The sequence below is a fragment of the Malaclemys terrapin genome, chromosome 2 (genome assembly GCF_027887155.1).
Source record: "Malaclemys terrapin pileata isolate rMalTer1 chromosome 2, rMalTer1.hap1, whole genome shotgun sequence".
Lineage (NCBI taxonomy): Eukaryota > Metazoa > Chordata > Testudines > Emydidae > Malaclemys > Malaclemys terrapin.
Window position 1 is genome coordinate 111253073 of NC_071506.1, and position 15190 is coordinate 111268262.

Consider the following 15190-nt stretch of genomic DNA (forward strand, 5'->3'; position numbering starts at 1 on the left):
CATTTTTAAAACCACCTATTTTGATGTAGGAGAATTTTGGAATAGAGGTGGGCCATAAGGCTTTCTTGTGTGAAGTAGCCTGCAGAACCAAAGAGCTAGAGGTCCTCTACAAGTAAACTGTGTATTTTAATCTTGCAGGGCACACAGATACTCTGGTAAGGGAAGCTACAGAGAGATCAGCGTAGACACCATTTCAACGATAAAGTCCCACTTGCAAATTGATAGGGGACTTCTATCTATAGCAAGGGTGGGTTCAAAGAAAAAGGCCAAAGGGGCAAATGAGCACAGAGGAGTGAGGGAAGAGTCAATAGTAGCACTAAGAAGGGTGTGGGGGAGCAGAGGTGAATAGCTTTGGTTTCCGAATACTACACTGATGCACAACTGTCTTTCACTCACCTTTCTTTCCTGTTATGTCCTTTTCTTTCCTATTCACCCACGAAAGCTTATGCTCCAGTACATCTGTTAGTCTATAAGGTGCCACAGGACTCTTTGTTGCTTTTCTTTCCTATTACCTTTGGCCCCTTCCTGCCTCTCCCCTACCAATCTCCCGCCTCAAATTCCCCTACCTGTATGGCACAGGGAGGAGTCCTGTGATAGGCACCCCTAGGGCTCTGAGCCCCCATCCCTGCCCCTCATCGCTCTCTAGGTCTCTTCTTTCTCTCCAGTGGTGATTGCGCAAGGAAAAGGGGCTAGTGAAGAGAAGGGCCGAGGAAGCAGCTCTACCAGCGTCCAATGCTCCCACCGCCGGGGGAGTCAGGAGTGGGATCGGCGATATTGCAGGACAGTGGCAGCTGAAGCAGAAACCTCGCCCCAGGGTGTGAGCGAGCGACTTCCACGAGCCCTGCCACAGAGCTGCCTCAAGGCCCTTCCCACTCACAGCAGGCCGGGAGAATCCGCCTCTCCTGCTCGGGCTGCTCCTGTCCTGAAGCGGAAACCTGAGCGTGCAGCGCTTCTCCCGGGTCCTTCCCTACAGCCCGGGCTAACCAGACACACGAGAAGAGAATCAGCCCCCCAGCTGTTCGCAACAGCTGTGTGTCCGCTCCAGCTGCCAAGCGGGCCAATAGGCGAAGAAGGGCCCGCCCTATCCCCGCCCCTGGTGACGGAGGCGGAGGATCCCAGGGTGCCCCGGCTTTTAGGGGAAAGCAAACAGGGAAAAGCCACTCTGTTGTTAGGGTCCGGGCCCTGCATTTCTCTCCAGTAGCTGCTGCTGCCTCCGCTAGACTGGACGCGCTCCATCCTCCTTGTCTAACATCTACCTCAAAACTGCTGGAGGTTGCGGGGCTCCCTCCCTGAAAGTAGGAGGAGGAGGAGGCAGCGGCGGATTGGTTTGCAAAGGGCAACGCAGTGTAGTTGCAAAAGGGATTTGACTCCGGAATAAGACCCCCTCCTACCACGTGTAAACGCACCCAGGCGCACACTACTCTCCCCGTTTGTTTGCCTAGGGCTGTTCGGCTGGCAGGGCCAGCGAACGACGCGGAAGATGCACACGACCCAGAAGGACACCACTTACACCAAGATCTTTGTCGGGGGCCTGCCTTATCATACCACCGACTCCAGCCTGCGCAAGTACTTCGAGGTGTTCGGGGAGATCGAGGAAGCCGTGGTCATCACCGACAGGCAGACCGGCAAGTCCCGGGGATACGGATTTGTAAGTCCTGGGGATGTTTCTTCGGGGGGGTCGTTTTTGCCACTGCTGCTCCTGCAACCAGCGGGTGGAAACTTGCTGCTGGGTGGCACCGGGGCTACTTTGGATCGTTTTTAGCTTTGGTCCGCTTTGTGGGCGGGAGGGATCCGACCGCTTTCTGGGGAAACTAAAACAAGCTGAGAAGCCAGCATTGTATCGCCTGTGGGGGTGGGAAGACAGGTGGAGCCGGATAAGCGCCTGAATCGGGAAAGAAACTTCTTGTGAGGCAAAGGCCAGCAGGCTGCTGCACCGTAGATCCAGAGGGCATCCCTAGATAAAGGGTTTGTTTGATTGGGGGGAAAGGGTACTGTGTTTTGAGGAGTTATTTAATTTTTTTGAGGGAGGGGGAAAGGATGGAGAATCCCTGATGGAGGGGATTTGGATCGTGGTTTGCACGTGAAAAGTTAGTGCAGATTTCTGGCAACAAATTAGGCTAGCTCGTTGTTTACCGATATGACTTAAAAGTTTTATCTGTGGTAGTACACGGGGCTCCTATACATGTACACACCCCTAATATTGTACTGCAGCAAACTAGAAGCTTAAAACAACCTGATTTCAGTGTCTGTTTACCAATTAAGCACAGAACAAAGGAAGGGTATTTTTTGTACTTCAATGAGTTTTAAGCTAAAGAACTAAGGTCCCTTTATTTCTGAATGAGAGCATCCACGAAGGGATTTAACGTGCTTTAACTAATGCATTTTAACTTCTCGGGCCTTTCGTTAATTCGTGTTAAAGTTCCCCAGTCTTTTCATGTAAACAAACCCGATTTATCTTAATTATTCAAGCAAGCCCATTAGTTTTGACCAAAAACATCTAGGGAGATGAAGTTTCATATTTTTCATACTGTCCTTTTTTGTGGAGGGGAAGCTGGTTGTCTTAGTGAAAAGGTGAATTCTGCTTCTTTTTCAATGGCAAAAGTGGTTTAATTCATAGCATTGTATATTGTTAAGGTCACCATGGCTGATAGAGCAGCTGCTGAAAGGGCTTGCAAAGATCCCAATCCTATCATTGATGGCAGGAAGGCCAATGTGAACCTGGCATACCTGGGAGCAAAACCAAGGATAATGCAACCAGGTGAGGAAAGTATCTTTCTCTCTTTTTCTTCCTCCCCTGACCTTCAACAAAGTTTCTGAGAAGAACAAAACTTCAGTTTGAGTTAAAATTAAAAAAAGGCTCTCTCAGGCAATGCCACCACTTTCCGTGGAGTATAGTGTGTGTGTTTGTGTTTTAATGTTGTATGTAATCCATAATTTTTTGGCTATCTGAAGAATGCTTTCATAAAAACTAAAGGTGTGCATGTGTACTGTACATAGAGGAATACATGTCCCCTTTGAGAAATTTCCTCCATACAAAATTTCCATTTTGTTGGACCCTATATTATGAATGAAATGACAAACACAATTTACAGTATAATTGAGGTAAAAGATTATTGCTAGGATACAGGAACTTCTATATGTGCCCAGTCTTATTAACACAGTCGGTCTCTTAATGGGAACTTCTAAAACACATGGAATCTATTGCACTGAATGAAAAAAGGAATGGATTTATCATAAGGCCAGATCTGATCCAAAACTCACTCACTGATTTCATGCCCTGTTCAATACCACAGCTTCACAGCAAAATAAATGGGAATATAGTAGTGCGTTAATGTTCACACTTTAAACCCCTTACTGATGTTGGTGGGCTGTTAGTCACATGAGTAGACCCATTAACTTCAGTGGAAATACTCACGTGACTAAATACTCACATTGGTGGGTACTTAGTCACCTATGTGAGAACTTAGTCACCTGAGTATTCCAACTGAAGTTAATGGGTCTACTCACATGACTAAGGGGCTTGCAATCAGGCCCAATATGAATATTTCAGGAAGTAAGAAGTCAGTGTATATTACAGTATGAAGTATCAGAGGGGTAGCCGTGTTAGTCTGAATCTGTAAAAAAGCAACAGAGGGTCCTGTGGCACCTTTTGAGGCTAACAGAAGTACTGGGAGCATAAGCTTTCATGGGTAAGAACCTCACTTCTTCAGATGCAAGAGGAAAGCCTGTGACTTTTTTTTTTAACCATATTCGTATTTTATATTGAGTGCTAAATTGTGTGACATCTTGATTTTCTTTTTTAATAAAGAAAATCAACATATTGCTTTCATGTTTATAGTTCTTGGTTTTGTTCCTTGAGAGGGGTATGAAGGGGTGTGGAGCTCTTTTGATTAACATTGTGCTTCCACTTGGGCTTTCTAATTCCAGTCTTTTTCTTGCATCTGAAGAAGTGAGGTTCTTACCCACAAAAGCTTATGCTCCCAGTACTTCTGTTAGCCTCAAAGGTGCCACAGGACCCTCTGTTGCTTATTACAGTATGAGTAATTCTACCCTTATGTTTGCATGCATGGCTCCCAGTTAAGTCTGTAGAAACACATATATTCATCCAGTTACAATCCAATTTATAATTCTTAGGCTTTAGAGTTAAGGACTAGACTCTGCTGCTAGAAAACATTTGCTTTTAAATAACAGTTCGGTGAAATTCTCCTAGTTGTTGCCAAATAAGTTGTCTTTTTGAAAATTGGCAGGAGTCACAATCATGTACCTCTGGTTTAAATTGTAAAAAAAAATTATCTAAAACACTCATTCTGTAACCTGTAGTTCTTTGCTCTGTTGAACATCTTTACTAGTGCTTGTTAGTGAAGGTTACTGTGTGTGTATAGCATAACTAAGCAGCTGATGGAATGCTCATATAGAGAATGTGATGTGTTTTGTTGGTAGGTTTTGCCTTTGGTGTTCAGCATCTTCATCCAGCTCTCATACAGAGGCCTTTTGGGTAAGTCTCTAAAACAGGTCCACAAACAAAGTATAACCTTGGATGGCCTCTCACAGTACTGTCACTGACTTTATAATGCTGCCATTCAAATTTCCAGACCTAAAAACATATACCTTGTAAATATGTTCTCTTTGGTAATGCTCTAAAGACCATAGCTGAGTCGAGTTGTGATACAAAGTATGCAGCCCTCCCAACCCAAGCGGAATCAGACCCATATCACCTCTGATAAAAGAAAGTGGTATGACTTTATACAAGATCGCTGTGCCCCCCATTTATTTATTTTTCCCCCAGCTTGACTCAATGTTATTTATCTCTTTCTAATCTGACAGGGATCGTTTACAGTTAAGATAACTGATCAGAAGGATATGATGATAAGAGGTGGAATAGTTCTGTTTGGAATTAAACACTGTAACCAGTAGACTCAAACACAAACAAGCTAAAATGGTGATTAACGATGCATGTATGTTTTTTCATATAGTCAATAGACCTCCGTGTGCTTTTTTTTTTATTATTTTTTACAGAAATGAAGTGGTGTTGATAGCTAAACCGTGTGCTTTTATTTAATTGAAAGAGCTGTAGTGAAAGTTTTTTGGGGGTCTCTTAATTTTGTTTTTGTTGTTGAGGAGTGTTGACTTTGCCATGGGGAGCAAAGGGACTTTTTTTTTTTTTTTTTTTTTCTTGCTTTCGAGCTGTAGCCTGTGACTTTTTTTTTAACCATATTCGTATTTTATATTGAGTGCTAAATTGTGTGACATCTTGATTTTTTTTTAATAAAGAAAATCAACATACTGCTTGCATGTTTATAGTTCTTGGTTTTGTTCCTTGAGAGGGGTATGAAGGGGTATGGAGCTCTTTTGATTAACATTGTGCTTCCACTTGGGCTTTCTAATTCCAGTCTTTAACTTCTCCATCAGACTTCAATATGTAGTGCATTTCCTTTAATTAAAAAAAATAAAAAAAAAATACAAGTATACTATTCCTAAGTACTTCTAACACTTGCTTTTTATAGACTTAAAATTAGGAGGTGAAGTCTGCTTAAATTTTCTGTCCTGTACCACCTCACTAATTCACGCTGACTAGGTCACTGCAAAATAATAAATTTTGCTAATTTAATAAATAAGCTAACAAAGCAGGAGAATGCATCAAAGGATGTACTTTGTTCAATTACTTGACAAGTGTAGATATAAGATACTGTACCTTGGTATTATGAAATGGCAGTAGCTGCTCCATAGTTAAAGTTGAAGCTAGCTTTCCATTAGAAGTTGATTGTTTTCCTTTTGAAAAAGTTGTGGGGATGGGAAATCAGTCTTCCAGAAACGTTACATACAACTTCTTATCTCACAGTAGAGTGGTTTAGTGGTTTTCTGGGAAGCATGGTAATAATCAGGAAACTAGTTTTGAAAATGTATCTGAAGCTCAATTATGACATATATATTGCTTCTTATAATATTCCCAGATATGTCTTGCTTTGTTGAAGGGAAGTATCTCTTAATATTCTTGGAGAAATGGTGGGGAAACTGAAAAGAATATATGATGATAATCTGATGCTCACACTAAGGGAGGGGTTACCTAGAAGGGCATGAAAGCAGGGTTACAAAGAGGAGCTGGTGGAATGAGAAGGGAGCAACTGTGAGGAAAAGAGGAAGTACTTGCCTAGCATAGCAAGAAAGGAGGAACTGGGACTATCTACTGCTTAAGGGACTTAATAAAAATGGATGCTCTTCTCCAATCCATCAGCCTTTTCTGGTTCTACCACACTGTATATCAATCTGAATTAGAGGCATATTTTGCAAAGAGGGGTGGTATGTGCTTTAAACTGGCAGAATCCAGTATTCATTTTTATCCTTGTTCCCTGCACCTTTTCTGTTACCGCCAGTTACAAGAGATTATACAATCTAACTTCATGTTCAAGAGATGCACTTCCAATAATCTCCCACTAAACTCTTATTTTGATCTATGCATATATTTTAGGGGATAAAGGCTGGGGAGAGCAGTGAAAACTGAGTGGAGTAATAGAGAGTGATGACTGTATGAGAAAGGGGAACAGGCTGGGTTGTGTAAGGGCTCATTTTTCAGACATTTTAATGTTTGGGTCTGCTAAAAAGGACAGAATTTTTCTGTAAAGAGTAATATTTTGAGGTGATAGCTGGGCTCCATTGAAACATACTTTGAGTTTTAATTTTTTTCTGTGAATACTAGTAAGTGTACTTCCATATGCTATGTAAAATTAAGTAATATGGAACCTCAGAACTGTGCTCTGCAAGTAAAAGGGGAGAGAGTGCCATTTTTGTGTGGATTAATTAGCAGAGTGCCATTTCTACATGTGAATTAATTAGCAAAGTGCAAATTAGTGAGGTTCTACTTTGCTCTTGTCAGCAGTGCTCTGTCAGAGTTCTACCTTTCAGACAAAATGCAGTTACTTTCAGCATCACATTACATCAGATTTAGTGGGAGAATATACTTAGTTCTGAGTACGGTACCCCCTTCCTCTCCCCCACTCTCCCCCCACCCCCCCGGCTTTACTCTAGCTAAGAGAAGCAACGTTAGTTCCTGTTCATAAAATACTTGTAGTTCTGGTTTATTTTTTCTATGCTATAGCGATTAATTCTCTCACCCAAGTAACATTTCCTGATCTCACCCCCTCTTTACATCCAGAATCTCATTTACTATATGTTGAGACCTGGCATGCTGAATATGACCACAATCATAGAAATGTAGGTCAGGAAGGGACCTTGAAGAGTTCAGTGTGGGTTACTTATCCCACTGTGACTCATAAAAGTATAGCTGTATACTGAAACACCAAATGTTGTTTTGAATTAATGCGGTTTTTTTAAAGATCTTTTTGTTCCATTGAGGTAGCTTCTTTTCCTTTGCATGCATAATTACCACTTAACATCAGTGGAAAATTACATGCATGAAGGGAGAGGTGGATGTAGGATGTGAATAATTAGATCTTTTTCCCTGTTCGTCTAAGGACTGATCCTGAAGTAAATGGAAAAGTTCCCACCAACTTCAATGACGGCCGAATTAAGTCCCAAGAGGACAAGCTGGCCAACGAATGGTTAGCTGATATCAAACACTTGCTAAGTCACCTCTAAGTTTTACAAAATCCTAATAATTGATTATAAGGGATGGAGGGAAGAGTTCTGACCTCAGATGATAATTAAAAGATCTGTGTAACATCAGGCAGCTGATAATTTTGAAACAGTTGTGGTATGAAACTGCCATGGTCAAAGAAAACCAAATGTATCTATTTTTCAATATCCTGCATAAGGCATTGAGCACAAACTTAACCCCCAAAACATGCTTGATTTTTTTGTTTGTTTGTTTAGTGTGCATAACTCTTCTTCTGGTATAAGAAGGCTGTTCAATATTAAACTTTGAATTAAATCTGCTAGTTAATTGTACTTACAAAGAACAGATGAAGCAATGCAAGATCCAGAATAGAAGGAACAGGTCTCATGCACAGTCCAGTAACTACTTGTTCAAGAATTCAATGGTATCACAATTGTTCTGTCCATTAATACTATTCCAGATCAGCCTAGGCTACCTTTTTGTTTCAGTTGTATTTTGTATGCATAACACTTACAGTAAACTGCCAAATATGTTACTTGTACAGCTACTATAGTATTAAACCTAATTCATGTTCTAACTTTGCAAAAGTATTCTTGCAGCTTAGGTTAATGAAAATCTTAAATCTGATGGCAAGAGCACTTGTATGCACCAAAATTACTTGGTGCTAAACATTACCTTTTTTCTTTCTTTAAGGCAGTAGCTTTACTACAAAAGGAAAAAAAAATTCCTTGCCATAAGACCGTTGTATAATTAAAATATTGTCCCAATATAATATTGTCTGTTATAAAGTAGTACTCTTTTATAAAAATGAGTGTTTTATTAAGGTGTCACAGCACAATGGGAAACTGAGGTCAAAAGATTAAAGAGCAGTGTTTCAGTGTCATTGAGATGTATGCATGCTTGCCTTTGCAGTAGATAGACGTTTACTTTGGCCTTATAAAGTCATTTTACTCTGCTTGAAACCCTTGTCTCATGACAGATGGATCAAAAATAGCCCCACTGCAGCTTATACTGTCAATCACCATATCTGAAACGGCATGATGGTGGGGGGCCTGCACAGGGTTCATGTATAATGCAGACTAAACTGCTGGTGTAAAGGGATAGTTTCGTAATTCACCACCTGTTTTGTTTCTTGGCTTAAAGGAAACAAGTCACAAGGGTTTAAGTGGGAGCATGTGTATCTTTCAGTCTAGTTTTTAAAAAGAAGTTGTACAAGTGTTCTAAGAAATCCTCGGTAACGTCATTTCTGTTCGCACAGAGAAAGATCTAGAAATGTAGTATGTATTACTATCTTCTCACTGTTTAAAGTAATATTTAAGTCATAACTACTGCTGCTCATTCACTTCTATGTGGATGTTAAACTGACTGTTGGATGTTTAAGTTTTTATAATTTAAAAAGCCAATCAGATTTAATGCTTTGGCTTTTTTATTTTGGGATGAATTTAGTTGACAGTGTCCCATTTAATTGAATTGTTGACAACTGGAAGTAAAACTATTATTTTCAAAAAAACTGTCTGGCTCTTAAAGCTGGAGGAAGAGGACAAATGGTAGTGCTGCAATTTTCTAGCTATGTTTACAATGTAAATATAATAGTAAAAGACTGGAGTTGTCTTTAGACTCAGCCGGAAAGGGAAATTTTTAACTGTCATGCAAAGTCTAAGGCTCCGATCCTCCATTGGGAGCTGCAAAATCAGACTTTGTGGCTGCGTAGAGCCCCACTGACTTCAGTCTACTCATGGATCCAATTGCAAGATTGGGGGATTAAGTGTATAATGAACATGGTATTACTCTACTCTAAAGCATGTCTTTAATATTACATGATACAATGGAATGATGGGATTAATTTGTATGCAGATGTGTGATGTGAGAGGATTACTACTGGTATCAAAAGTAGTTCAATCGTGGGCTAGTAAGTTAAGGAAGCAAAGCTCTCTGATTTGGAGGAGGAAATGGGAAAGTGTATCTATTGACTTGTTCAAACAGTTATTTAATGAGCCATAAACTTGTTTTTTGCTTTTGTTAAACACCAGATCTATTTAGATTTAATCCTACCCCCATCTCCCAAAACTCTATGCTGTATGTCTTGCATAGAAATAAACAAGCTGGCACAAAACAGGACATCAGTGGCCTGATAGTCAAACAGGTTTGACCCTTGTGTCCTTATGACCTTTACAAAAGTGTGATGCACATGTACTTAGGAATCACTGTTATTAATTTTAATAGCATCTATGTAGCTTCTCCTCTATGGCCTCTTGTGACCGAGTGAGCTGCACTATAGTTCGTTTGGAAAGTGTGATTCGTGCTGTGTTTACCACACTTGTGAACTTTAAACTCCTTTGTCGCCTGTGGTTTTTTTTGTTTTTGTTTTTTTGTTTTTGTTTTTTTTAATTTTTAATAAGGGTGACTGAGGTTGCAGAGAAATTAATGTGTGCTGAGTCTGCATAGCAATCTAAGTAGGGTTGCCACAATACAATTTTTTTTTTTTTTTTTTTACAAGAAGATTGGTGGGGGTGGGGGAGAGAGAGTGATGGGCTACAGAACTGACCAACTAAAAAACTGTTTAGCTGCATTATCTACTACTGGCAAACTGATTTACAGAGACTACCCTGTCAAATTGCATAGCTGTTGTAATAAAACCTGTATTCATAACAACGCATTTTACTAATAGTCAATGAGGTTAGTCAGAATTAGGGCAACAAAATCACGTACAAATTATTTTAAAAATAAACAATCCAAGCTTGGATCTGGAATAAACAAATTTTAGTTTTTTTACAGATGTCTTAAGCTGACATCCCAAATATTGGCCCTTCTAAAGCTTTTAAAGTGAACATGTTTAGTGTTGCTGGATGGTGTTATGTTTAATGTTATTAAGTCATCTCTTAATGCTGGGTTTTTGAGCAAAGCATCTCTTTGTGCTGTTGAAATGATACATTGGTGTATTAAATAAAATCTAGCTATTGTGGCAACCCTATGCTCATAACAACAACTAAATTGAGTTTGGTTTAGTTCTGAATATGGAAATAGCACTTAAAATTCATAAGTTTTCCTCTAACTTTATCTTCCATCTTTCAACAGGATACCTGCTCATTATGTCTATCCACAGGCTTTTGTGCAGCCAGGAGTTGTAATTCCACATGTCCAACCTACAGCAGCTGCTGCCTCCACCACACCTTACATTGATTACACTGGAGCGGCATATGCACAATACTCAGCTGCGGCAGCTGCTGCTGCCGCTGCTGCCTATGACCAGTACCCGTATGCAGCATCCCCAGCTGCTGCAGGATATGTCACTGCTGGGGGTTATGGCTATGCAGTCCAGCAACCACTCACTGCAGCAGCACCTGGGACAGCTGCTGCAGCTTTTGGCCAATACCAGCCACAACAGCTGCAAACAGACCGCATGCAATAGCAGATGGACTTCTGAAGAAAGATGGATCTCTTTCTTTCTCTTCCTTTCTTCCAGCCTTCCAATATAAGTAGTTAATAAGGGACAATTAACATTTAACTAAGCAGCTTTAAGAAAAGCTATGCTACTGCAAAGTTAAAGATTTTTTTTTTATTCCACTGTCTTCATACAGCATGCATCCAAATAATGTTGCTATTAGGGAAGGGGTGGGGTGGGAGTACCAGTTTCAGGTATCAATTGAGAAGAAACAATCTATAATGTACTATCATGAAACCATGGTAGGAGTAACAATGGGACTTTATATTAAAAAAAATAAATAAAAAGTAAATGTGTATTTTTTACAGTATCAGGGAAGCATACTGCCTTTTACAAGTGAGAAAATATTATTTGAAAAAGTTGAACCAGGGAAAAAAAATCAGTGAGCAATATGTAGCCTGTATCAAGTTTAATTTTTTTTTTTTAAAATGTGTAAAGCACTGATTGTCATTTCTAGTTTTCACTGTGGCCTATAGAACTTGTTTTAGTGGGAAAATATTTTCCCACTATCTCATTAAGGGGCATCGAACAATCTGAGGAACATGGCCGGTTGATAAAATGGTGGACAGGCACCAAAGTTATTTTCTTATCTGTCCTCTGGATGAGTGGAACTATGGAGCAAGTGATGTGGAATTAATGGGCGCAACAGCTGTAGAGACAATCAATAACACAGACAGTTCTGGAAAGAACACATCACTTGTGCTCGTTTGATGAGCTTGTCACTTTCTAATCCCTCTCCCCAGCCTGTTTCACTTTTGGGAAACTTTAACTGCTCGTGTCAGCTATTCTGATTCTGAAATAGGATCAGCCCTTTACTACAACAGCCTCTCTTTCTATTTATTGCATCTGTTCATGGTTTGTGAATAAAGGCAGGAAGAAGCTTGCTGAATTTAAACCTTTAAGAACTGTTTTAAGGGAACTTCTTTTTTTTCCTTTTTTGAAACTTTGTACAATTTTAGTATCTATTTCAGAATATTTAAAAATATTTATTAGAGAACCTACAGTACGAGACAACTTTTGTTACTGAGATTGCAGTTCTTCAAGGGTTAATGGTATGTGATATATACTGTGCCTTAATTGTAATGCTATTTAAAAAAATATTTATTTTGAAAGTTTTACTATGCTGCGCTCTAAAGAAAGCAACTTTAGATGTGACACTGTAAAATTATGTATTCATCTCATGGCATAAATTATTTAGCAGGTTTAGATGTAGCATATTAAATATTAACCTAATCAATTAAAGATGTTGACTTGGATTTATTTAAATTCAGTACGTGCACTGTATGAGGGTACTCTTAAATTAACACTTTTTAGGTTTTTACATTAAATATTGCTAGTTCCAGGCTTTTCCCTCTTAAGTATTTTTTTTCATGTAGGCCTCTCAAATACATTAGTACAGATTTTTTTTTTTTCCACACATCTGTATGTAGACTATTTTTTCATTTGCTTGAGAATGCTGCTTTACATTGTCCTGTGAAACTGCAATACTTGCAATTTTTATTCTTGACCTAATTGGAATTTAATATTTTACACTGTATTGGATTTTTTTATACTTGAACAATTTCATACAAGGGAAGACAGGATAGCATTTTTATGGACTTTATCCAATGTCACTGGATTTATTTTAAGTATTCTGAATACTAGCCAGTGTTATATAATGTAGACATGACTCCTGTGCTATTTATTCAGTATGTATATTGCCTTATAACATTTCAGATCTTCTAATCTATTCACTTGTATTAAATATAATAAAAAATATTGTTGCATCCAGTCTATTTACGTTTGTGCTCAACCAGTAGTGGATGTCTTCTAACTGTAATTAGAAGCCTTGACTTGTTTGTAAAATTCCTGGACTGTGGGGAGAACCAGGTGTCACAATGGTTTCAGAGCTGCAGACTAATGTAAATGGAGCACTGTCAAATTATATTGAGCAAATCATAGAATAGAGATGATGTAGGGTAGAAAATACACTCGTTGGATGGAAAGTTATTAAACATTTAGTGCAAGAGAACATTTGAGGGAGGGGGCTGGTGTTTTTTTGCTTTAACATTTCCCAACATTACAAATAGAAGCTTTGGAGAGTTCGGTGGTTAGCGTTAGTTCATGCTGTCTGGCAGAGCTCTTCTATCTGTTCATGATCAGCCCACCTTGCTAATGACCAAAAACCGCTGTCATCCAACAACTAAGTGGAGCCTCATATGAAATGAATGGCAGCCTCAGCCAATGCTTACTGAACAAGTTATCCACGTCCTGAAAATCACTACTGTACTATAATTGATGCTAATTGCTAAGATTGTAATGAAAAATGACAGAGATGAAAGTTTGAGCATGGAGACTGACCTGCTCCCTTACTCCTAGATGTAGTCTCCTCTGCACACTGGATTACTTAAGTGGAGTGGTATAGAGAACGCTTCCTCTGTTGCTATGTCTGCTGCATCAGTTCTGTGGGTGAAAGTTGCTCCCACACAGCCGGTCAACACAAGGTGTGTGTGTGTGTGTGCTCTGTTGGGGTCTTATCCTGCGGGCATGAGTTAGACTTCAGTAGTGCTGATCTGCTGCTCTGGGGTAAATTTCACCTTGGGTGAACAAAGGACTTAATTCTCCAGGACTACTGCACTCATGTTCACAAGCATCAAATTCCCCTTCTAAACAAACAGTGAACTGCTCGTAGCCTAGTAGGGGCAGGAGAGAGTGGTGCTGAACTGCCTCCTGTGGGATCACCTGAGATCCATGGGCTCAGGGAGAAAAATCTCCTTTACTTCTTCCTTGGGGATATATAAACACCCAGTAGAAGAATGGGTCAGAAATTCCTAGTTTAAACTCACTTACTTCTTTCCTACATGTGTTAGGCCCACAGGGGAAAATGATGGTCTAAATTCAGACATGGGATTGGCTCAGAAATACCAATTCCTCCCAGAATGCAAGAAAAACATAGTGTCGCACTTCCTGAAGCCCAGTGGCACACTAGCCTCCCCTGCTGCTGCACTGGGTCTGCTCCTTGGGCCACCATGGAAGATGGGGGGAGGGGCAGGCTGCATAGTCATAGGCCCTACCTCTGTTCTTCCCTGCTGTTAAGGTGATACAAACCCCTGTGTGAGATATGAAGAGGGGACACACTGCACTCCAGGGATTGCTTTGTGACAGGCCATTGCATGAGTTATGTAAGGGTAGAGAAAAGGTGGTTGTTGAAGACCCTTTTAAATGTAAATCACTTTGGTGCTACAACTAAAATAACCGAGTCAAGAAATACAAACATTAAGGTTCCCACAGCAAAGTTAACTCAGGTGTGTTTCATGGACCATTATCTCCCATTTTTTATTCTTCTTAGTGTAGTATATTTTTATATTGTAAAATGTGTACATTTGCTGACCCACTACATATGGAATATGACCATGTTAACATTGCTATTGGGACCTAAACTTCAGAATGTTTTTTTTTTCTTTTCTTTTTTAAACTATGCGATCTAAACCATTGCATTAACACAGATTTGTGCATTTAGTTGAGAGACAACAACTACACAACTAGCAATAAGTTAAACAGTACAGTTCTGGAGTCTTACATTTTCACTCAACCCATAAATGATTTTACACAGCAGGCTAAGTAACATTGAGTCTGAGTGTATGTATGTTTAGTTTTTGCTTTTTTAAACACCCTTCCTGAAGAACAGATAGAATCTTAAAATCCAGAGCTTTGAAGTACTAGAATTAATGTTGCTACAGGAATTGTAATTTCTTCATTTACTGATATTTGTACCCTACGCATCCAAAGAAGTGGGCTGTAGTCCACGAAAGCTTATGCTCTAATAAATTTGTTAGTCTCTAAGGTGCCACAAGTACTCCTGTTCTTTTTGCGGATACAGACTAACACGGCCGCTACTCTGAAACCTGATATTTGTATGTTGACATTTACAAGCTTCATTTGGTAGTAACATAGCTTTCTGTATTTAATTTTCCTGTTTTGTTTTAAAGTGAAAGAAAGGAAAATATCCTACTAGCACTCTGGTATAGGGCAACTATTTAAACTGTGCTATCTCAATACTTATACACTAGCTAGGCTGCCATAGAGTTGCACAAAACACAATTGTGCAACTTCATAGTACTGCTTGCAATTACACAGTTAAAAACGGATACATTTTATTTTGCACCTGCATAAAAATAATTTTTTAAAGATCTACAAAC

General features: G+C 39.6%; 2 protein-coding genes across 6 annotated transcripts in view; one reads left to right on the forward strand and one right to left on the reverse strand.

Moving 5' to 3' along the window:
- Positions 1 to 1151, reverse strand: part of LOC128831526 (uncharacterized) — a 91825-nt gene extending 90674 nt beyond the window's left edge. The window contains exon 1 of the mRNA XM_054018009.1: positions 397 to 1151. The gene's annotated coding sequence lies outside the window, so the exon portion shown is untranslated. The remainder of the gene's footprint in view (positions 1 to 396) is intronic.
- A 1-nt stretch (position 1152) lies between these two features.
- On the forward strand, positions 1153 to 12778 carry RBM24 (RNA binding motif protein 24). Of its 5 annotated transcripts, XR_008443821.1 has the most exons (5): positions 1153 to 1648; positions 2635 to 2758; positions 4441 to 4495; positions 4825 to 4939; positions 10646 to 10734. XR_008443821.1 is itself a non-coding variant. In XM_054018003.1 (4 exons), the coding sequence occupies exons 1-4, from the start codon at positions 1481 to 1483 to the stop codon at positions 10977 to 10979; spliced, it is 681 nt and encodes a 226-aa protein (XP_053873978.1). In that variant the 5' UTR covers positions 1153 to 1480; the 3' UTR covers positions 10980 to 12778. The 5 variants fall into 5 exon arrangements, 4 of the variants coding, with proteins under 4 accessions (XP_053873978.1, XP_053873980.1, XP_053873979.1 ...); XM_054018003.1 differs by lacking the exon at positions 4825 to 4939 and having other exon boundaries at positions 10646 to 12778; XM_054018005.1 differs by lacking the exon at positions 4825 to 4939 and having other exon boundaries at positions 9601 to 10735.
- Positions 12779 to 15190: the final 2412 nt, after the last annotated feature.